Source organism: Ochotona curzoniae, unplaced genomic scaffold (genome assembly GCF_017591425.1).
Source record: "Ochotona curzoniae isolate NIBS_2020 unplaced genomic scaffold, NIBS_Ocur_1.0 scaffold_274, whole genome shotgun sequence".
In the NCBI taxonomy this organism is placed as follows: Eukaryota; Metazoa; Chordata; class Mammalia; order Lagomorpha; family Ochotonidae; genus Ochotona; species Ochotona curzoniae.
In genome coordinates this window covers 2,896,060-2,920,249 of record NW_024467101.1, presented here as the reverse complement: position 1 = coordinate 2,920,249, position 24,190 = coordinate 2,896,060, and the positions used below count along the sequence as shown (strand labels likewise).

Sequence of the window (24,190 nt, the reverse complement as noted above, 5' to 3'; positions counted from 1 at the left end):
CTCCTTTCTCTCTCTCTCTCTCTCTGTCTCTCTCACCATATTTCTGTCTCCCTCTATAACTCTGGCTTTCAAGTAAGTGGGTTTTCAACAGGTAGAGAAACCAAATAGCCTGCTGTTCATCATCACCATCACCATCATCCTACGAAGAATGAGACAGAAGATGAAGAACACAGCAGACCTGATTACATTACTATGTACGTCAACAAGAACCCACAGATGTTCACAGAACATGCAACATAACAACAGAAGAGTATTCTAATAATAGCAAGCAGGACATCATCCAGAATTGACCATAGGATAGGAGATCAAGCAAGTCTCAATAAATTTGAATTAATTGAAATCATAAAAAAATAATGTGTCTTCCAAATCCCTGAATTTAAAGGTCAATAGCACAACTTCAGAAAGTCACAAATAAATAGAAATGAACCTGCATATGCCTAAGTAATGAATTCATCAAAGATAGCTGAATTTGAAGAACTTTGAGAAATGTTAAAACTTCTGAACTAGAATCAGGCCCAGAGGGACATCTACAACTGTTCATGTCTGCTTTTAAATACAGAGAAAGAGAGAAGGAGAGAGAGAGAGAGAAAGCAGAAGAGGGGGGGGGAGAGAGAAAGCAGAAGAGAGAGAGAGAGGGAGAGAGGGAAAGAGAGGGGGAGAGAGAGAGAGATTTTCTAAGAGCCAAAGTCTTACCTTCAGCCTAAGAAACTAGAATAAAGAAGAGACTAAACCAAAGTCATGCAGAAGGAAGGAAAGGATCAGAAGTCAGAGTAATGGCGAGATAGCAGAGGAAGATCAATACAATTAGAAGTTGATTACTTGAAAATGTGAATAAGTTTGACAAAGTTTCACTAAACTGAGCAAGAAACAAGAGAGATTACGAAATATGCCATACTCGGACATGAAAGACGACAACGCCAGGGTGGGGTCCCTGTGGGGAAGGCACAGCGGGCTCAGGAATGGGGGAGGACTGAAGTGATGTGGGGTTGTTACAGATGCTCTAGTTAGATCGCGGCGATCCTTGCAACTCTTCAGACGTACCAAATACCACTGAATCAAACATCTCAGAGAATACGTTTTACAGAATATGAAATGGATCTTAATAAAACTATTAGAAATCAGCGCTCTACTGTGATCGTGTTTTAAAATTTAAAGAAATTAGTTTAATGATCCCCTCCCCTCCCTCTTTCTTTTTCCCTTTCCAGCTGCATGGTTAAAAAATTAACTAGTTCTTCGGGCATCCCTGGTGCTACTCTGTGAAAATCAGGGGGATAAAAGTACATTTGAAGATTGTATTATTCTGCATTTTTTGCCACAAAATAGAGGTCCAGTTCATGGGTATCCCTTTTAATTGTCTTGTAGGGTTTTTTGTGGGGCACTTGAGTTGAGTCCAATGAACCAAGTATAATGCTAATGTGCATTTTCATGTCTGATGACTTCAAGAAACACAAATGGCTAGAATATTTAGGAATTCATATTGAGAGCCAAGAAAGCTAATCCACGAATACCCGGACATTGTGTATGATGCTCTACTGCTTCTGCCCTACCAGCACCTGTAGATTTTTAACTTGATATTTTTTTAATCTTAATCATCATCATGAATGCCATCAACATAAAGTTGAATGCATTAGGAAGACACTTTCTGAGAACATATCATTTTTTTCAATATGTGCTAATTTTTGATGTTATGAGAGTGTTGCAACTCTCAAACGAAATCAACATTTGTTCTTAATCAGCTCACAAAGGCTAAAAATAGCAATCTCGACAGAAAGCCTGATTTACTTCTTTGAAGGCTAAAGGGACAGCAGGAGAGGGAGGCAGGAATTTTCCCCCTCCATGAATTCACTTCTCAAATGGTCACAGGGGTCAGGGTTGGGTGAAGCCTAAGCCAGAAGCCAGGAACTCCCATTCCAATCACCCACCTGAGTGGCAGTGGTCGAGTCAGGCCATCTTTCATTGCCTTCCCAGGCAAAATGCCTTTCCAAGTTCATTAGCAAGAAACTGCATCGTCGGCGGAATAGCCAGGACTTCAGCACTCTGATACGGAATGTTGGAATTGCATATGACAACTTAACTTGCTACACCACAACATTGGCCTGGCTCTTCTAAATTTAAACATATTGTGTCAGGTGTATACTAGCAGATGAAATTAAACAATTAGTTTACATTGTGAAGGTCCTCCTGGGAAAGTTATCTTCTTTAATTCTCACAATCTTATTTTCTAGACCAAGACACTAAGGCAAGGTCACTCAGCTGATAAGCAGTAAGAACCAGCTGTTATTTACCATGCCTATGTATACGTGAGACCAAAGTTTGGTCTGATTATATGATCTAACAGACTTATTTTCAAATTAACATGATCCTGGAAAATCCCACATGTTTTCTTGGAGAACTATACTTAGCTCACTACCATCAAAAAGTAGTATGTTTCTAAATATTGATGATATTCTGATCGTTATATCAATAATCATTCCAATGATGACTGAAGTCAAGGGAGGCGGAGAAGGATACATACAATGACTTGTACAAAAAAAGGCACTGAGAATCAGATATGGGCGTCAGGGACCCAGTGACTTCAGCAGCCACCTCGTACTGTTTTCTAGGTTGTGCATAAAGTAGAAAGCTAGAAATCAAAATGGAGCCAGGACTGAAAACAAAGACACTCAGACATACAATGTGAAACGCAGAAGCAGAATTGTAACCACTGTGCCAAAGGCTGATCCCTCATTTCTTGGATTTAAAACTTCTCTTTGCCTTAATCCTTCTGAGTGCACCCCTAGTTTACTAGGGCACGTGTGCTGACCTCTAAATGCACGGCTACTCTCAAATGGATATCATTATACCTTCAAAAATCGGAGTTTTCAAGCGTTCTTGAAATACTCTTTAGATACCCATCCATGCACCACACAGATGCTTCCTCTGTTTCCACACCTTGAAAATCACTGGAAGGAGAGAACATCGGACGGAAGCAAGATGAAAGACCAGCTGGAGTTTCTAAGTCTTGGTAAATAAAGCATTTATGAAGGCCTCACTCCACAACACTCAGTGTCCTGGGTAATTTCTTTCATTCTCGTAATGAGTCAACATATGCTCAATTTGCTCCTTGGCCCTCAATCCCTGCTGAATGTGTATCGTGCTAAGCAGCTGCTCCCAGCCTTTCAATTAGCTGCTAAAGATCTCTTGGCGCTTAAGTGCTTAAGCACTGGCACCCTTGCCCCTGCCTGAGCAAGGTCAGAAGTGAGAACTGTGGCTCATGGTGGGAGCCTGAGATGAGGACAACACGCCTTACGGGATAGACAGGAGGCCCTAACTGTGCTGTATAAATGGAAGCGGGATGCAAGAGCCTCACAGCAGAGTTACAGGACCAGGGGGATCACTTAGCATCACCATCATTCACTTGTGTTTAACCTTTCCAATATCTACTCTGTGCTGTAATGGCCTTTCAATTCCAGGAAGAAGGAAAAGTTCACGTTTGATCATTTGATGAATGAGTTCCATCGGATGTGTCTGTGGCTGAGTCTTTCTTAGAGAACTGCGCATCCGCTGGGCCTCTTCTCCCAAGCAATGACACTGACCAGCAAAATGAATCTTCTCAGGAATGCTGCTGCCTTTAGAGATGCTCAGTAGGGAAAAGGGGAAAAGGACAGCAGGAATGATGATCCCTTGTCCTTTTCCATCATCGTAGAGACCGCTGCTACCATCTAATTCTCATTACGTGTTGCAGCAAGGAGAATGGACATGGAAATGACCACAGTTTCACAAATGAAGCCATGGGGAGTGCTTTCCATGCACTATTAATATTAATGTAGTGGAGCTGCTCCGGCCTCTTAATTAGAATAATTATTCACCTTTAGGTAAACTATGTATTCAGACTCAGTAGAGGATGAGAAATAAAATCAGTACCTCCCTAAGACATGACAGGTCATTCTCTCCGAAGAGCCAATGTTTCCGAGGAAGGCCATGGGAGTCATTGTGCTTAGCTTGACCAAAACAGCATCACAGAGCAGGTGGGAATCGTCAGGGCTCCACAGATGAATACTGTCACTCTCTGCCAAGCACACTTTCCTGCTTCAACTGTGTTATGTGCAGTTTGCCTAAGACAGCAGGCGTCAAGGTTGTCGAGTCAAGGCTGGACTCTAAAGCACGCATATGAGTGGTAAAGCATCCTTGAAGACAGCACGCAACAGGCGCCCTCCACTCAACAGGAGGAAGGACCACTTTTCTGGTGCTCCTCCATCAGACTGGAGTGTTAGCAGGTCCTACCCAGCTGCCTTCAGATCCCCTGCAGTCAGAAACCACCCAGGCCATCTTGTCTTCTTCTTTCCTTTCACTCCTGAGTTCATCTCCAGGTGCCAAAAAGGTTAAAGCTCTTCATTGTGTCAAAAGACTCGTCCCAACCTCATCTGCGACCTCCATCTTTTAGCAGACAACATTCCTCCCTGACTCTTGGACCCAGTTCTGCTTACTCACAATGAACTGTCACCTGAAAATGTTGAAAGGAAGTTCCAGAAATAAACAGCTCATAACATATCCATGAGATATATATAGATAAAAAAAATATCCCTGTGATACATGTCCATGAATCACCTCTATACATCTGAGTGAGGTTGGCACTGCAGGTGGTAAAAAAAAAAAAAAAACAGATGGAATGAGCAGAGCTGGAACTATAAAACACATTGCAAGGAAGGAGCAGACAAACTGGACAGGTGGGGGCTGACTCCTGTTGCGACATGGACTCCAGTTTGAAGGACATACCCGTGGATGCAGTTCTTCCCTGGTGAGGGTCAGTGATGTCTTATGCCTGCGAGTGAGGGATTGTAGTATGTGTGCCAGTCCAAGAAGCCTACTTGCAATGGCTTATTTCCTCATTGAGCATGTGCTTGATGGTTTAGGAGATTGCCCCACCACTAGGAGGAGCCAGAGAGTGCATACACACATGAGCCCCGGGAGCTCCTTCAAAGGCTTGGGCCACCCTTCACAAATATTAGCCACTTGAGTTTCCAAACCCATGGGTATGGTATGTGTGTCTTGGCATAATTGTTCTTTATGTTTAATTTTTGTTGGAAAGACAGATATACAGAGAGGAGGAGAGACAGAGATGAAGATTTTCCATCTGCTGATTCACTCTCCAAGTGACCACAATGGCCTGAGCTGACCTCATCCTAATCTAGGAGCCAGGAGTTTCTTCCAAGTCTTCCACACAGCTGCAGGATCCCCAAATTTTGGGTGATCCTGGAGTGGTTTTCCAGGTCACAAGCAGGGGGAACTGGATGGGAAGTGGGGCTGCCGGGATTAGAACAGGTGCTGATAGGGGATCCCAGTGTGTGCAAGGTGAGGACTTTAGCCGCAGGCCGGGCCCTAATTGTTCTTTAAAACAAAAATGCTGCAAATTCTAACACCGTGCCTAATTAGGTTGAGCTTTATGGTAGGTATGTCTGAATCAAAAATAAAGCGTAGTATACGTAGGGTTCAGTTATTTATGCAATTCCAGGTACCCACTGGGTCTTGAAATGATTTGTATTCCAACATTTACAAAATTTGTCTCTGTCAACTTTAATTCCTCTGGAAACCTTGAGCAGCCAAAAGATTCTCTCCAAACATAAGACATGCTGTGGTAAAAGACCCTGATGGGGGGTTGACATTGTTTTAAGCCCTTAGGTAAAACCACCACTTGCAATTCCTGCATCCCATGTCAAGAGTGATTGGTTTAAGTCCAGGCTCCACTGCTTCCTTTTTGGATTCTTTTTCTATCTATCTATGTATCTATCTATCTATATCTATTTATGTATCTATGTATCTATGTATCTATGTATCTATCTATCTATCTAATTCAGCTCCCTGCTAATGCACCTGGCAAGGTAGCAGATGATGGCCAAATTGCTTGGGACCCGGCCACCTATGTTGGAGACCAGGATAAAATTCTTGGCTCCTGGTATCAGCCTAGCCAGACCTGGTAGTCATAATCATTATAGACATTTGAGGAATGAACCTGAAGATTAAAGAACTCGTCACCCCCTTCTCTACCCCCTGCCGCCCTCTCTCACCCTCCAACCCTCTCCCTAACCCTTGACCCTACTCACTGTTGTTTTGATTTTAAAGGAATAAATCTTATTTAAATAAGCAAATAAAATAGGCAGCTGTGGCAATGTCCCAAGATGCAGAAACGCACCTGCATTTAAAGCATTTAGTGCATTTAGTGCCAGGTAGCCGATGGAGCTCAAGAGCCTAGGCACCTTGTCAGAAGTCTTGCCGTGTTGACAGCATTCAGAGCAAGAACGAACATATGTCAGCTGTACGCTGTGGCATGCTGCTTTGTGCATATAAAGAAGCATATGTGCAAATGTACACTGCTCAGAGACAGACTTATAGAAATGCCGTCGACTATTTGAATTTCAAAGTGTGTATTCCTGAGCAGCCAGTCAACAAATAAACACATGCATATGCAGGCGCGATTATCCAAATGTATGTTGGGGTTTTGCGACGCGCTACAAATTTATGTGCTTTTCCAACCATCCTGATGAGTAAAATAACACTTCACAAATATTAGCTCTCCAGTTAATATTGACATTTGCATGAACTAACACTGAATTTATAATATCACCTAATAGTAACGCTAATTTTGCAATTAGCCAAATGTTGGAGTGCAGTTAAAACTAAAATTCAGGCTGTACATATGCATGCCTACTTGGGGTTCTAAGAATAGACTGCAAAGCTTAACCATTGCTGTTGATACGGAGAGATCTGATGCATTTGTCTTTGCTTTGCCCTACATTCAGAGTGAGCAGGGGCTGTTAGTCACCACTGTTCTTTTATGTCTATTCTTACTATACTTCAGTTTATCGTTTGTGTTTTGTTTTGCTTTGTTTTTCCTCTCTCATTTGGCTGCTGGGCCTACAGACGATTCGCCAGTTATTTCTGTCTTTTCACGGTCAGGCTCAAGGTCAGATATTCCCCAGTCCTCTCACAGTTCATCCCAAACCAGAGTTCGTCGCAAGCAGAAAGGAGGTGAATTATGTAGAGCAGGTGCTGGGCCTTCTGCTCCTCTTCACTGGCATGGGTAATGCCTGAAGGAAGAATCCTGGGTGAGGGATGAACACGTGGAAGAGAGCCCCCCGACAGTCCGGCACAGTGACCAGAGCTCTTCCAGCAGTGAAACTTGGAAAGAGTTACTCCCTTTTTATTTGCTTTGGTTTTAACATTTTACTCCCCTTTCACGTCTTGCATAATTTAGTTTATCTTGTCTGCACCAGGAATGCAGTTACAATTTTTTTGTACTCTTTTATCGTATTTCATAGAACTTTGATTCATTTTTTTAAACAGACATTTACTTTAAAAGCAGAAATAGCTATTTTTATCTATTGCATCTGTTGCAAGTAGCCCTAATGGCCTGGGTTGGGACAGGGCAAAGTCAGGAGCCAAGAACTCTGTCTGGGTTTCCCATACAGGCAGCAAGAGCCCAGATATTTGGGCCATCATCTGTTGTCTCTTAGAGACAGTAGCAGGAAGCTGAATTGCAAGTACAGTGGTACCTGGGACTCGAACCAGGCACTCTGGTATGGGAGTCTAGTGTTCCCAGCAGCAGCAGCTGAGCCCACTGGATCCCCACTCAGGATTTTTCATATACAAGATTTCCTTTGGTGAACATCTGCTTTGATGTCAGTGCTAAGGTAACCCTAAAGATGTTCAGGCAACAATACAGCGGACTTGAAAAGCTTCCAAATTTGTGTAGAACATACAATTCTTAGGTTTTTCTGGTGAAGAAAAAAAACACAAAAAAATAGAAAACAAAACACTTCTGAAATTCAGGGATGATTTGTCCATCTTAGGAATTTTATCTGGGTTTTTGTAAGCCCTTTGTATTTCCCAGTTGCTGCTGTTGAAGAGTGCGTAAAGTTGGGAAAGTCTGAGTTGCAAAGGGAATTGTTGTTTCAGTTTCAGTACAAAGTCTGTGCCTTCCTAGGGAATACCTCTTCCCACCCTGAGCCTGTGTGGCTGCTGGAGGCCTGTCTTTCTCCAGGAAGCTTATTGCTGGGTAGTGTCTTCTGGAAGAACTGAGTTCACTGCCATCTGACTCTTGGTTTTCCAAGACCAGAGTCCCTTGTGAAAAATATCACAGGGTAACCAATGCTCACGAGGATGTCTCCATATTGACAACCTGTTCAACTGTACTCCAGATAGAAAAGTAACAAGGATGAGGATTCTCAGAGACAGCCCACCAAAGGGGCTTTGCTCCTTCACCTGCTTTCTCTCCCCCCTCTGCTCCCTCCCGCTCTGTCCAACACTCTCCCCACCTTTCCAACTCCTCTTCTCCCCTTTGCTCTTTCTCTCTCTCTCACGTTTCCCCAAGTGATCTCTGCCATGACTACAGTTTTTTCACATCTTACCCTTTCTCAAGTCTAATCCCCAAATTTTGCATTGTGACTGTATCAACAGCTTCATTTCTGCTTTTCTCTGTATCTTCCACTCTGTCCCCAACAATGACATAGCCATAGAAAGAACTAGTTTTCTATTATTGGGGGCACTTTATGCAATGCTTACCCATATAGATTTTTAGTGCATTCTGAATTTATTTAGACTGATTTATTAGATAAAAAGCCAGTCTACTCCTGATTCAGTTCAATATAACATGTGTAACTGGCTGCTGGGTAGCTGGAAAAATCTGGCAGTCTGGCAGAATCAAGTGAGCAATGTTTGTGCCTGGCAGTCATTTGATAGAATGGAGAAGGTCCATGGCTGTAACTTGATCTAACTTCTTTGAATCTCAGGTTATTGATAAAAAAAAAAAAAGAATCTTTAACTCTTGGACTGTTGGAACTAATTGAGATGGTTTCCTGTCTTGTCTGTGCTAGGAACTGAAAATATTTAGCAGAAAGCCTTAGCAACTATTAAAAGCTTTTCTCTTCCTTTTCCCTTATTTTAAATGTTTCCCGAATTGGCGTTATTTAGGAAGTTGCGATGGAAAATCCACCACTTAGAATATGTTTTAAAACACATCCTTCTAGACATAAGTGAGAGCTTAATTTTTTAAGGTTTATTTTATTAACTTGAATGGCACAGTTAAAGAGAGAGAGAGAGAGAAAGAGAATGCTACCCATCCTCTGGTTCACTGCATAAATGGTCTTTTTAAAATTTACTTTTTAAAAACATCTTGTTAGCGATGATGTTTACACATAGTTGATCAGGGTGGGAAGGGTCAAGGATCAGGGGCTAGTGGGTGAGACTACTGCTTACACATTTTCTTCTTCTTTCTGTATCTGGGGGAGAGGAGGATACAAGAGGGGAATCCATGCCCAGCCCCTCAACCGCTGCATTACCAGGGGATGGGGAACTGTCATCCGATGCCATCCCAGGTTCCGCATTATGGAGTAGTTTCTGAGGGTTCTGTTGATGTGTCATTGAGCAGTTCTGAGATGCTGCCGACAGCACTGCAGAAAAGGTCTTAACAACCCTGGGCCCATCTAGGTTAACGCCAGCAACACAGAACTGCATGCTAGTCTCTGACATGAGTGGCAGAGGCCCGAGCAGTTGAGCTGTCTCCTACTGCTGTCCTCAGGTTCGCTATGAAAAAGCTGGAATGCAAATGGAGCAACTAGGACTTCAACTGGCACTCAGTCAGGATTCCAGTGTCGTAGGTAGTGGCTTAAGTCACTCACCGACGATGCTGGCCCCACAAGAAGGCCTATTTTCACATGTGCATGGATGTAACATGGGAGGGTGCTGTTGTGGGATAATAGAACTGGCCATGAAAATTCTGAAGACCATCGACATAACCAAGTGCGTTTGCCATACCCAGAAGACACACCCCCTCTGTTTCTACAGAGCATGGGCTTCTGGACTCAGAGGCTCCGTTCTGACCCACTTTCCTTGAATCCTCTCTTGATAGACGCCTGACTTTAAAGAGTTGAGGCCTATCGTGACATTGACTTTCCGGTAAGACATGACGCATTGTTATTTTACCTACAAGTTATTTGATCTACAAGTCTCCATTTCTTCATCTACGGAGTTTGTTTGGTAACAACACAGCTGATAGTGGCTGTAAACATGTCATGTTGCATGCGGGTAACACACACACACACACACACACACACACACACACACACACACACACAATCTGTGTGCATGTCTCAGACAGGGGTGCTTGGCCAGTGTCAAGCTATTAGCAAATGGCCATGAAGCCATCACTATGAAGGTGATTTTAGTTACTGTGTAGTTTTCTGTCTGTGAGCAGGGACACCTTACGATGGTAGTTACACTGTAGTTCTCCATCTTCTTTGGAGGGCTGCCTTGTGGTTTTACTCAGGCTGCAGTTCTCCATCTATGAGGAAGGACACGCTGTGTTTGTGGCTACACTGTACTTTTCCACCTCTGAGGAGCTCTACCTTCCTGATGGTTACCGTGGTTCCTGGAGGTGGGTGGAGTTTGCTTCAGGACTGTCAATCACACTGACCTCAGTCAGGAACATGGCACACCCCGGAGGCAGCCAGACCACAAATGGACCAAAGACAGATTGGGGCAAATATTCCTTACTTTGTTAGGACTCAAGCAGAGTCTATGCTAGCACCCACGTCAGAAGGGGTATAAAACCCTTACCCATACCATTTTGCCTGCCTTTTCTCTGCACCTCGCTCTCCTTTCTCTAGCACAGAGAGAGGGCCCGAGAGCGAATCTCAAGTCAAAGTCTCTGTACATCTTTTCTACAAACCGGTTGATGCTTTCTTTTCATGGGTGGTCAGCAAATCTAACACTTCCAAGACTCCGATCAGATGCTGACGTCATGAGTAATGTCAAAACTTATCAATTCATGTATGTTTTTCATTTTCATTGAACGCACAGGGCATACCGGGGCTGTAACTGCAGTGTAAGACCAAACGAACAGGAGTTCCTTTCTCCTTTTTCATAAGCCTACGACAGAAGATTTACAATGAATCTCCATTATCTCTGTAGTTTTTTTCCTTCTGTTCTGAAGTTGAGAACTTCCACCTTTTCACAAAAGAAGGAAGCTATTCACACCTTCTGCTTGGTGGGTCTGAACTGCCAGTATCACGTGTCTGGTGGTTGGGGATGGTGGTGATGGGAAACAAAGGCTCCTTGAACACAGGCGCTGTATGATGGGATAACAGCACACTTTCTGAGGGACCAACAGGCAGGTGGTGTGCACAACACTGGCAAGCAATGGTCCACGCTGTGGACAGGATGTGGCAGCCCTGCAAGAGACTGCATCGTGTGACTCAGGATCCCGAGCAGTTAACAAATGTCGAATTGTTCACCTGTGGAAATTTACATTGAATAGATGCTAGCCAGTGTCAGCCACGGATATCTTGAGCTGCAGATAAGGAAAGACTAACTCTAAGACCCAGCGCAGTAGCCTAGCAGCTAAAGTTCTTGCCTTGCACACTACTGGAAAAGCCATGGACAAGGTCGCAAGTGTCTGTTCCCTGTCACCCATAGGGAGACCAGAATGGAACTTCATGTTTCTAGCTTTGGCTTATCTAACTCTAACTGCCGCAGCCATCTGGACAGTGAACTGATGGATGGAGGATATTTTAGCACACTTCTCCCTCTGCCTCTGCTGATGTACCTCTCAAGTATATCTAAGAAAAAGACAGGAGTATATATATATATACCAAACTACTTCAAGAGTTCACAGAAGCAGTTAAAGCAAAAATAATGGTAGCATAAAGATTAAAAAAAATTCTTAATATTTATTTATTTGAAAAGCAGAATGATCAAGGAATCAACAAACACAGAGAAAAAGAGAAAAGAGAGTGTACCCCAGTTTGCTTTGTTCAGTTCCCAGGCCAGGAGCCAGGAGCTTCATCTGGATCTCGTGTGGGTGTCAGAAAGTCAAGAAACCGAGTCATCCACCAGTGGTGCCTAAGCACAGTAACAGGGCATTGGGTCATAGAAGAATAGCCTGATATAATGAGGATGGAATGAGGGTAGCTGCTATTCCACATGGACACTGGTTCTAATCCCAGCAGCCCTGCTTCCCATCCAGCTCCCTGCTTGTGGCCTGGGAAAGCAGTTGAGACAGCCCAAAGCCTTGGGACCCTGCACCCGCATGGGAGACCCAGAAGAGGTTCCTGGCTCCTGACTTTGGAAGGGCTCAGCTCTGATCATTTTGGTAAATCAGCAGAAGGAAGATCTTCTCTGCCTCTCCTCCTTTCTGTGTATCTGGCTTTTAAATAAACAAAGAAATAAATAGTTTAAAAAAATAGAAAGAATGGAAAGCAGTAGATGAGCATCCCATGTACTGAAATGAAAAGTGCTGGGTCCATGCAGTAGGTGTAAATAACATGAAGTTGTGAAGGGAACAGCTCCCCTTGCTTGGCAGGAACCCGGGGAGCTTCCAGCTGTTGGGCCCGGCAGATTTCTCTCTGACCATCTTGACACAGTCTCACCCCCTTTTTGCACGGACACTCAACCACCCCACTAAGACTTTTGTAACCCACTGAGGCATTGTTTGCCCCGTGAGATGGCTTTTGCAACCAACATGAGCTTGACAGTTAATGTTATTGATAATGTCTTGTTGAGTGGGCCTTTAAGTGCACTCAGGAGTACAATTAAACCCATGCCATTTCTGGACACTGTATTGTGTGCCTACACATTGCCCTGAAATCTGGCCCAGATATATAGCATGCCTTCTGGGAAAGGGCTTGAAAGGAATTTCACAAACTAGTGGAAGTGATGGGAGTATGGGCCAAAACTGCTATGACAAAAAATATAGCTACTGGGACCCTAAAGGCTATCCTGCTATGGCAAAAAATATAGTTACTGTGACCTTAAAGGTTAGCCTGTCCTTGCAACTCTTTAAAACATAGTTGTTTTGGCTGCTTTCAAAATTTTTTAACTAGAGGAAATATAGGGTGATTTTACTAACATCATAAAGATATACTTTTGATTATTGTTTGATCGTTTATGAGGTTGTAGAACCTGCAGTTATAGAGGGATTTAGTGTTTGAAACTTTTTGTCTTAGATCTTTATGTTTTTTTTTCTCTTTTGATGTATTTCTCCCATTAAGTGATGGATACATTGTAGAATGAGAATTGTAGTGGGAATATATTACTGATTAAGATGTGTTGTCTACTGAGAAATTCTTGGCTGCAACGTCAGAATGGATAACGAAACAATTCGCAGAATTATCTTTGGAAACACATAGGGGTCCTTGTCCATTGTAGAGTTGAAACCAAAATGGAGTAAATATGGCTCATTGCTAACTGCAATTCTTTTCGCTGTTATAACTCTTGCTTTACCTGTTTAGCTAACAAACTATGTGAGCTTGCAGGCCTAATGGCCAGCGTGACCTTCAGCACCAAAGGCCCCCAACCCCCATAAATCAAGGCCCCGGACTTACTAACCCATACATAACTCAAGGTAAGGGTCTGGTTGTCACAGGCGGTGCCAAGGATAGAACCCAGCTCCAAACTCAGCTGGAATTGGACTCTGGCAGAAAAGGTTACAAGAAGAAACAGATCTGGGTGGTTTGCTAAAGTGGGAACAAAATGCAGCTCTGACATTCACACTCTCCACAATACGAGGTGTTGGGTAAACACCACATCTATATAAAGGTACCCTGAGTGTGAGAAGTCACTGTGCCCACAAGCCAGCTGGATGAATGTGAGGTTGGTGCTGTGATCAGCTCTTGCTCGAGAGACCTGCATCGCATGTAAACATGCCTGGGTCTGAGTTGCAGCTCTGCCCGATTCCAACATCCTGGTTTTGCACACCCTGGGAAGCAGCAGTGACGATTCTGGTACTTCAGTCCCTGCTACCTATATGGGCAACCTAAACTGAGTGTCTGAAACCTGGCCTTGACCTCACTTCTTCGGTTACTGAAGGCTATCTGGGAGGTTAACCAGCACATGTGATGTCTCTTTCTTGGTGACTCCCTCCTCTCTATACTTCACATACACATCAAACTTACTGATTAAAGGAAGCAGAGTATATGAAGCTGTTTCATGGGACATTGTCATCAGACATCTGAGTCTCTGGTTCGAGTCCAGCTCTAATGCTTCCTCCCAGTGCATCTGGAAGGCAGAGGACGATGCTCCATGTAGTTGGGTTCCAGATGCCCATAAAGCAACTGGGATAGTTTCTGGCTGACTCCTGACTTAGCCTCACTTGTTCTTAACTGTTGAAGGTATTTGGGGAGTGAGCTTGTGCGTGAAAGATTTCTGTCCCCTCCTACTCTCTCTGTGGTTCTTCCACATAAATTAATTCCAACCGCCGGCCAACTGAGGCTTCTGCGAATTAGCAACAACAATTCCTAAACTCTGAGTGAAGGAGACTTCCGATGACCCCTCTTATCATCCTCAAGGTGTCCCTCCCAGCTGGCACGGAGGACAATGGCCAGATAATTCCCCAACTGCAGATTGATATGTAATTTAAACGTTACCGTCATGTTAAGCCACCATGCTTGATAGGAGTGTGTTACATACCAGCTGATTGCTGGGACAGAAGAATCTTGAGTACCGGAACCTGCCTGTACTATTTTCCCTCCTTGTTTCCCTTGCCTCCTCTCCAGTTCCCTTCCTCTTCCTTCTGTTGATGACAAGCAAGTACATGAGGCACTGCCACTCACACAGGACTTGGCTTTTCCCCCAAACTCATCCATTGCCAGCACTGGGGGCATGAATCATTAAGCAGGTGCTCCCTCGTTCTCTTTTTCTCTTTTCTCTCTCTTTGGCTTCTCTTGCTCTTAAATATTTGCCTGCAGTGCATTTCATAGGGGTTCTAGTTTCTGTCCCCACAGCTCAACTTCCAATCTAACTCCCAACAGATGCGTTTAGGAAAAAGCAATGGAAAATGGCCCAAGCTTTTTGGTCCCTGCCACCAACAATGCGAGACCAACAGATGACACTCCTGGCTCCTGGCTTGAGCCTGGCCCAAAGCTTTCTCTTGCAACAATCTGAGGAGCGAACCAGTGAATTGAAAATCTCCCTTTTCCCCCCTCTGTCTCCATAATATTTTCAAAATAAATAAATAAATCTGTAAAAAGCTTGCTCAGGGAATTTAGGACAACTGCTGTGGGAAAAAAAAAACACGTATGTAGAGAGAAAAAAAGTAATAAAATTAATATCACAGGATACATATTCTAAAGTAAATCTCATGGAGTTTAACATATTCCATCTGACACCAAACTTCAGTTCATAGGATCTATATATAATCAATGAAGCCAGAGTTGTAACTCAGTGAGCTAAGCAGCCATTTGCAATGCCAGTATCTGATATCAGTACGTCACTTCTTGCCCTGCTGCTCCACTTCCAACCCAGCTTCCAGCTAAGGGGCCTGGGAAAGCAGTAGCCAAAATCCTTGGATCGCTACCACTAACGTGAGAGATCCAAAGAGATCCTGGCTCTTGCTTTGGACCTGGACTAGGATCAACTGTGGGGCCATTTGGAAAATAAACCACTGGATCGAAGAGCTCGCTCTCTCTCTTTCCCTCACCCCCAATTTTTCCTTCTAAACAGCAGATCTTTGGGGGAGGGGGAAGCAAGCTAGGATTTTAGGGGGGGAAAAGAAAGCTAGAAGTAATTTGATGAAGCATGGAAGGGCAGCTTCTGGAGACAGATACCGTGAGAAGAGCACCGAGAGTAGCATGAGGAGGCTTGACAGCCTGGGAGCAGGGAGAGCTGAGTAACTCACATATTGAATGGTGCATGGAATTTGGGGGGAAAGAAACACTGATAATTCCCTCTGATCTAACCAGTCCTTTGAGCATGGCTGAATCCAAGAAGAGGGCACGGCACGGTAGCCTAGTGGCTAAAGTCCTGGCCTTTCAAGTACCGGGATCCCATATGGGCACTGGCACTAATTGTGGTGGCCCTGTTTCCCATCCAACTCCCTGCTGAAAGCTTGGAAAAGTTGTCAATGACAGCCCAAAGCCTTGGGATGCTGCACCCGAGTGAGAGAGCCAGAAGAGGTCCTGGCTTTTGGCTTTAGATCGACTCAGCCCTGGCCATTGTGGCTGCTTGGGGAGTGAATCATCGGACAGAAGATCTTTCTCTCTGTCTCTGCTCTTCTCTGTATTTCTGACTTTCCAATAAAAATAAATAAATAAATATTAAAAAAAATGAATCCAAGGAGAGGATGTTGGCTGTTTTCCACAATGATGATCTTGAATCATCAAGAAAATGCTACATTTTTGGTTCAGAGCTCCCTGTTTAAGAAGGAGGCAAGGACGGCCAATGTCATGATTCTGTCTTCAGGGGATGTAGAATTCAACAGAAGAGCCAGCACTAAACACACCCGGCTTCCTGCTGCCTGTGTTTGCACTGCACAGTGAGCAACTGTCACGCGATCCCCTTTGTGCCAAGCACCTGACTGTGATGGTTCGGAGCGCAGGATCTTTATGGAACATCACGGCCAGGCCAAGCCTTACCTGCTGTGTTGACCAGGCGAGACCTCCTACAGTGATAAGACACCTCCTGCTCGCAGTGCTCTGAGCTGTCGATCAGGGCCTCCAGTTGCTCTGTGCTGCTGCCGTAGTCCAAGGCTATGGTGTGGGACTTCTCAGGGCTTGTACCCTGCACACGTGTCAGCTCCGTGTTGTTGTGTTGCACGGATGTCCAGATCTTGTCCTCTGCACAGACAGCACAAGACCAAGCAAGAGAGTTTAATAGGGAGGCAGGTGGAGGAGCGTGGCAGCAGTGTGATTGCTCACTCAGCGGGTAGGACTGCTAGGCACTTCTCCAGTGCCTCCTTTATACAAAGAGGAGGACTCCAGAAATTCCATTCCTCTTGGAATTAGTATGAGAGCTAATAACAAGGGTGAGAATTCTTATTCCACAATTTTATGCTAAACACGCAATGTCCATGACCGCACTGAAAATTTAATCATTGTCTCATTCAAAAGAGACAACACACTTCTCCCCAGGTATCTTTAAGGGTGGGGGCTTACTTCCAGGACCACAGTGGGTGTCCCACTCTGCAGAAGCTCACGTTCCTTACAAGTAATGATGTCGTGCTTGTGTACAACCTGCATACATCTTCTTATATACTGTAAATCATTATTAAATTGTTTATGATGCTTGGTCCAATGTAAGCGCTAGGAAAACTATTCTTGGATTGCTTCAGGGAATAACAAAAAATTGTCCTAACATGTTCAACACAGCCACAAGGTTTGTTTTTGTTTCTGTTTGTTTTCTAAAATACTTTCAATCCTAGCTTGGTTGAATCCTTGGGTGTAGAGCTATAGACAACATAGGGCATCAACATTGTCACATTAAAACGAGGGAAATATGCATGAGCACGAAGCATCTCATCCAAGGTCAGGCAATCACTGAGGAACCCAAGAAAGAGGTTAAGTCGAGGCAGTTGGTTGCGTCTAGCTACTGGCACAATTTCTCATCGATGCGATTGGTTTTCTCAGAGAACCATAGGTATCATGTTGAATACAACATGATACACACAGAACGCATCTGCACAAGTTGAATCATTGCCAAGGTTATAATTGCACAATCCATGCTGTATTGGAAATGCAGTTAACAGCAGCTGTGAAAATGATTTATTCTCCCAATGATCGCTTCCCATCGGGAAAGCAAATGCATTAAGGATTATATGAGAATCGTGAAAGCCAGAAGACCTCTAAGTTAGATGGAAGGACATGATTTATCCTTAAAAGGCAAGAAGAGAGGAGAACATGTGCATAAGACTTGAGAGTCTGTTCTTGAAACCTATTCCAGCCAACAATAAACTTGTTTAAGTCACTTCACTTTTTTAAAGCTCAGTTAAAAATACAACAGCAGTGACAACAAAAACAGGATAGTCATACCACGAATATCATGGCAGGGCAGCTAACGTAGAAAACGAAGACAATGAAGACCCAAGGCATTGTTTGGGATGTATCAGACATGCTCTAAAAATAATCTGTGATAAATAAGGTTTTTATTGAAATTGGACATACGGTTTAATTCTGAACTTCAAAGAAAGCGGAAGAGGCCATGTGAAGACCGGAAAAGTTTTTGTCATCTAAGAATCTTGCCCACATCATTGCATCATTACTCATTATAGGCTCGTAGACCTGAAAGGAATCTAACGTAGACCTCCACGTGGTTTCCTCCATTTCCCATGCTGCTAGTGATAGAGAAACGGAGGCCCAAAGGGGAGAGAAATGACTCGAGGCATATCTAAGAGACGGGAAAGTTGAGCACCTGTCCAGAAGGCAACCATTACTAATTAACATCCATTTACAAGTGTGGAATGTAATCTATTAGTTAGCATTCCTCAATGTTGACATGGCTTAGCTGTAAAGGAAGAAGTGACCACAGAGATGTCTTGCATTCCTATCTATCTATTACTAGTGCTTGGGAACTTGGGCAAAAGATACTCCAACACCTCTTTTTTAACGAATTAGCAGCAGAAGCAAGAGATTTGGCTGTTCATTACCTCGGAAGGATTCCCCTGCTCTCAATCGGGGAGATGCGCGGGGCAGCATACAGGTGTCATGCGTCAGACATTCTGATTCAACTGGAGCCTGTTCCCAACCTTTGCTCCCTAAGTGACCTGCACGTCCCCAAATTTGCAGTCAGTCAGGACTACATTTTCTATAAAGTATATTTGAAAGAAAAATGTGGTGAAGTTTTACCTTAAAAAAAATCAAGAAGATAGGACTTCTACATTCACTCAGAACAAAGGTGGATACTATCAACCAAAAGAAAGTTATGGCAAAATAATGAAATATGATAAAGGAGGAAATTGAGAGTTTTTAAATGCCCATAATAATTAATAAGGAGAAAAGGAAAATTGTTTTCTCGAGTCCCTAATGACAAATGCTAAGCTAAGGGTCCGTACTAGGAAAATTAACATATATTTCCTTCAATACATGGAACATCTGACCATAATTCATCCTTATAAATGATAACATTGCAAGTCCTGACACAGGATGATGGATAGAGGGGAAAATGATATCCGGAAACCTGGAACTGCTTAGTCAATTTTCATTTCAAGGTAGTCTCGGTGGCTGATGCTCCTGAGGCCTGGTGTGGGGTGAAGTGGGCAGTTTCGGCTGGAGAAGGTTGAAGATTGTTCAACCTTCAACCTGTGTTGAAGCTTTCGAAACAATAATGCACATTTTGAACATCCTTGTAGGTGAATATGGGAGAGATGGAGAGTTAGTCCCAAGTGGACCAAAACATGTATCTAAAAGTGGCCAAATACAATCAGACCCAGCAAGCTAAATGGTCATAATGGTAATTTAGTCTGTGGACAGTGGCTATTAATGGACGCGTCTTGGGTCTGGAACCAAGAGTTTAATTTGTGTGCCTGGCCAGCACTTAGGGGCTCAGCAACTTTGGTACAATCATTGCCTCTCTAAAGCCAATTTTCCTCATCTGTAGTATCAGAATAGTAGTAATGATGTTAGTGCCTTTGACAATGTGAGAAATGACAGTCTGATTTTGAGAAAAAGCAGTCTGATTTTGGCATCTGTATCTTGTTCCATGTCAGCAGCAAAACTATATGCAAGTTACGTAGCATCCTTGAGTAGTAGCTATACTAATATCAGTGATATGTTCATTCACGAACATATGACTAGGATCGTTGGGTTTCATAGGGACACGTAGCAAGTTGTCAGTCAAATGAGTTAAGAATACATGCATTGATGGACAGATAGGCATGATGGCCAATAGGTTAAGCTGTCATTTTGGAAGCTGTATCAGAGTGTTGCTTCAGTCCCAGCTACTCTGCTTCTAAAGCAGCTTGCTTTTCATGAATCCTAACAGGCAGGCTCATATGGAATTCCTCACTTCCAGTTCCAACCTGTTGTGGCTCTGACTGCCATCATCATCTTGGGGAGGAAGCCTATGGATAAAAGCTATTGCTCTCTTCCAGATTATATAAAGAAATAAATAAGTGAATAAATAAACATTGAAAAAGAAGATATGACTTAGATCTTTATTGTATTATTAGAAAGACAACCTGGTGAGATGGAATGGTGATGCAGTGGGTAAAACTTATGTTCTTCAGTGTTGGCATCTTCTAGGGGTGCCCCAGTTCAAGGACTGGATGCTCCACTTCTGATCCAGCACCCTGCAGGTGCACTTGAAAAAAAGCAGATGATTCAAGTACTTGGGACCCTGCTATTCATTTGAGAGCTCTGAATTAAGTGCTGGCACTTGACTCTGTATTTACTCAATCCAGACTGTGGCAGCCATCTGGAGAGTGAATTGGCAGATGAAGGCTCTCTCTCTTTCTCATTCATTCTCTTTTTCTCTCTGAAAAATCTACATTTCAAATACATATATCTTAAAAACAAATGATAATCTGAGAATATCATTCTTTGGAGACTTTGGGGGTAATGAGGGAGTACATTTTGAAAAGTTAAAAAATACAGTGGACAGGTGCTGTCATGTGATGGGTAATGCTGCCACCTGTGATGCTGACTTCCCATGTGGACACCAGTTTGATTCCTGGCTGCTCTACTTCTAATCCAGCTCCTGCCTAATGTGCCTGGAAATGTAGCAGAGGATGCTTCAAGCTCTTGGCGCCCTGGATCCATGAGGGAAACGTGAAGAAAGCTCCTGGTTTCAGATCAGCCCAGCTCCAACTGATACAGCCATTTCAGGAGTGAAGCAGTGGATGCAAGATCTCTCTGTCTCTCCCTCCCTCTATGTAGTGTTCCCTAAATGCATCCTTTGAAGAATGCATGGTACATGGCAATGTCTTTTAACGCACCTGCTGCAGTCAACAGTAAACTATTAGCATCTTGCTCAGTTCTCAGTTTGGAAAACCTCCTCTGTGCATGGAAATTGCCTGAAAATATTTTCAACAGATTTTTCTTTTAATACCTGTGGACCCTGAAACTTGGATAAAAGGTCACCACTTAAAACTGCTTTTTTAAAAAAATTCAGGTCATCCTATTTATTTTTTTTTCTGCTGAACCCCATCTTTTGTTTCCTTGATGAGAACAATCTCATTTCTCTACCTGCTCAAAGCTATGGATTAACCCATGACCAAATGTCTGTGCTTAAGAGAGCGCTGCCTTTGCAGAATTTTGATTAGGCTGTGACCTGCTCATCGTTAATTTAGCGGGGGAAATAGGGCCACTTCACTAAATCTCCTGGTTAGTTAAAGTTACAGTTCTATGCTTAAGTATTTGCTTTAAAACGTTGAATTCAGCTCAGTGAGTAAGAATGAGGCTGAATGCTCTCACAACTCGGATCCACCCCAGCTCTCAGCAAGGAGACAGAAGCTGTGGGTTGTTCAGATCACAGACATGATGAAGATCTAAATGTATATCAGTATTTCCTCCCCAGATTACATTATGATGTCTTGATTTCAAGCCTATTTCTCCAAAGCTATGAGATGTTCAAGGATAAAAAAAAAATGTGTGCTTAAACGTGTGACCACTAACTCTACACACACTTAGGAGAAAAACACACTGCCCAACAACTTGCCATGGTTTTGTAGATAAAGTTGTGTACCCCAGAGTGGCAAGTGTCTTATAAATGTTGTGGGAATTCCAGACAAGGAAGGAGGAGCTACCAGAGTCTACTGGAGTCAGGCATACCAGAGGCAGGCCCTATTTCACATGAGACATACAGAGCTGATTACCTTATGCCTGCCAGATCCTAGTCTGGCACTGAGTACCTTAGGGCATCCAGAATACCTCATCAGGATACATGATTCACTCATCTACCTTTTGTATTCTTACAAGTGTTTTAGTTTTGCTATTTCCAAAACATATCCTCTATGTATGGGTTATGTCATGATCCAAAATTCAATGAAGAAATCCCAAATGCTAAGATCAAGGCTCAAGCACACAGCAACAACAGCATTATAAAATAAAGGCAGACTAGCTCGGTCAGTGAATTCTGGAGTATTCTGTATCTCTCCCCCACCCCAAAGGTGAACCCACCCCGGTTGTCACTCCAGGAGATAGCACATCTCCCAGGCTTGGCCCTGGGTCCCCAGGTGACCCACGCAGATCCTCCAGCTCATATTTCCAAAGCTGGAATCTGTTTATATACAGACCCACAGCTCAATTTTCTTTCTCTCATTACATCTGATTGGTGTTATCATTGTGATCATTATTTTTATTAATTATAATTAGAGATGCTGCAAATTCTTTCATCGGTTGCCATGGGGATCACCTCCCAGAAGAAAGAACAAACAAAGAGTAGAAAACGGGTCACAGAAGTATCTCTGCTTCAGGATATGGCAGAGGCAAAACGAAACAAAAAAGTTGTGATTTTCTCTTACTCAGCTTGGGCAAAAGACAAAAACTATGTTCCTGGCACCTGACCCAGCCTGGCGTTAGCTACTGCAGACATTAGGGGTAGAGAATCAGTAGATGAAAGACGTCCCGGGGTCTCTGTCTTTCAGCTGAATGAAAGTAAATAATGCAAACTCGGGGCTGAGAGGCCAGCTCCGGGCAACGCTTGGTCCACATAGCCGTCCCATGTCCTCCAGTTGTATTCATCTAGGGAGCTTTTGAAGACACCATTTCAGGAATAGACACGCTTCTGGGAAGCTGTGCTGGGGAGGGTGGAGGTCCATCCCACTTCCTCCTCTTCCTTCCCCACACCTTTAAAAGGATGGGAGACAACTAGAGTAAAGCTATTTCCAACACCTATAAAAGGCCCAGAGTCCCCGTGGGGACCATTTCCCTGACCACACATCCCTGCCAGGCAGTCTGCAAGGCTCTCAGGGAGCGTCCAGTGCACAGCGGTACGTCCCCACCCTACGCTCGTGGCAGCCATTACCACCCACAGCCCGCCGACTTCCAGGCATCGCACGTGACCCTGATTTATGCTGACCACCCCCCTCCCCTACAGCCCTTACTTGTTAGTATGCCATGTCAGGTGGGTATTTCTCATTCTCATTTTTGCTTTGCTTCCAAATTGATGACAGGTTTAGTGACCTGCCGAATGTTCTATCGTTTTGGAGGAAAGCGTGGTACTTTGTACATGATTCTATGCATTTGGGATCCCTTTAACTAACTGAAGAAGAAAGAGAGAGAGGGAGAGAAAGAGAGAGAGAGAGAAAGAGAAAGAGAGAGAGAATCTTCCAATCTTCTATTTCAAAATGTATTTATTTTATTATTCTATGACACAGTTCCCACAGGTTCTGGGATTTTCCTTTTCTTCTCCCCAAATCACACCCCACCAAATGATGGTCCCCTTGTCATTGCAATAGTATAACCTTGACAATCAGTCACAAGTCCATCATTCTGCTACTTAAGTGTACCTGACATAGTAGGCATGGAGAATGAATGGCAGAGTCCAACATCCTATCATCAAGACACATTCAACGGTTCCACTGAGAGTCCACCTTTGTCTGGAAGTAGAGATGCCCACTGCACTGTATCCTCACATCTGGATATGACAGTCTCTACTAAACAGTTACTACATAGATTCTTAATGAAAAGCCATAAGACAAAATCAAACAACAGAGAGGAAAAACAAAATTTACAGCAAAATGAAGTTAAATAACATGCTGTACTTCAGCAATGTGTTGCTGAAGAAATGAAAACAAAAACTAAACACCTTCCTGAAGCAAATGATGCTATTAGGTGAGCTGTGAGTCAGTGAGGAAATTAATAAAACAAAAGTGTTTTGAATGAGCGAAAATAAAAACAAAAATATGCAACCCCCCGAGATACAGCACAAACAATATTGAAAGAGCCATTGTATTTGTATTTTGTATGAAGGTTGCTTAATGTTAAAGAAAGTATATGGTATTTGTTCTTTTGAGATTGGCCTATTTCATTGAGCCTAAGGGTCTCTATTTGGGACTCTTTAGTTGCCAATAACAGAATTTCATTCTTTTTTACTGGCTGAGTAGTATTCCATAGAATAGATGTAGCACAGTTTGTTTTATCCTCCTCTCTTTTACATGTATCTGAGTCGTTTCCGTGTCTTTGCTACTGCAGATTGTGCTGCTGCAAATATAGGATTACACATCCATTTCTCACGTGCAGATTTCATTTCTTTTGGCTATATTCCCAGAATTGGAATAGACGGTTCTCTGCCCAAATGGCTATAACTGCTGGGGCTGGAGCTGGGACTAAGTCAGTCAGAAATTGGGAGCCTGGAGCTCCATCTTGGTCTCCCACGTTGGTGGCACTGGCCCAGTGCTGATATGGGATGGTCAGCTCACTTTAGGTGGCAGCTTAACCTACTCACCAGAATGTCCACCCTGGGTTTCATTCATTCTGAAGCAAGGGGTGAGGATGAAAGCAGATCCAAT

General features: G+C 43.4%; 1 protein-coding gene across 1 annotated transcript in view; it reads right to left on the bottom strand.

The window, feature by feature from the left end:
* The window catches only part of LOC121171848 (contactin-associated protein-like 5), a 462,350-nt gene that overhangs the window by 137,753 nt on the left and 300,407 nt on the right, over positions 1-24,190 (bottom strand). Inside the window, exon 13 of the mRNA XM_041003565.1 lies at positions 16,383-16,583. Coding sequence (XP_040859499.1) covers positions 16,383-16,583 — 201 coding nt within the window. The remainder of the gene's footprint in view (positions 1-16,382; positions 16,584-24,190) is intronic.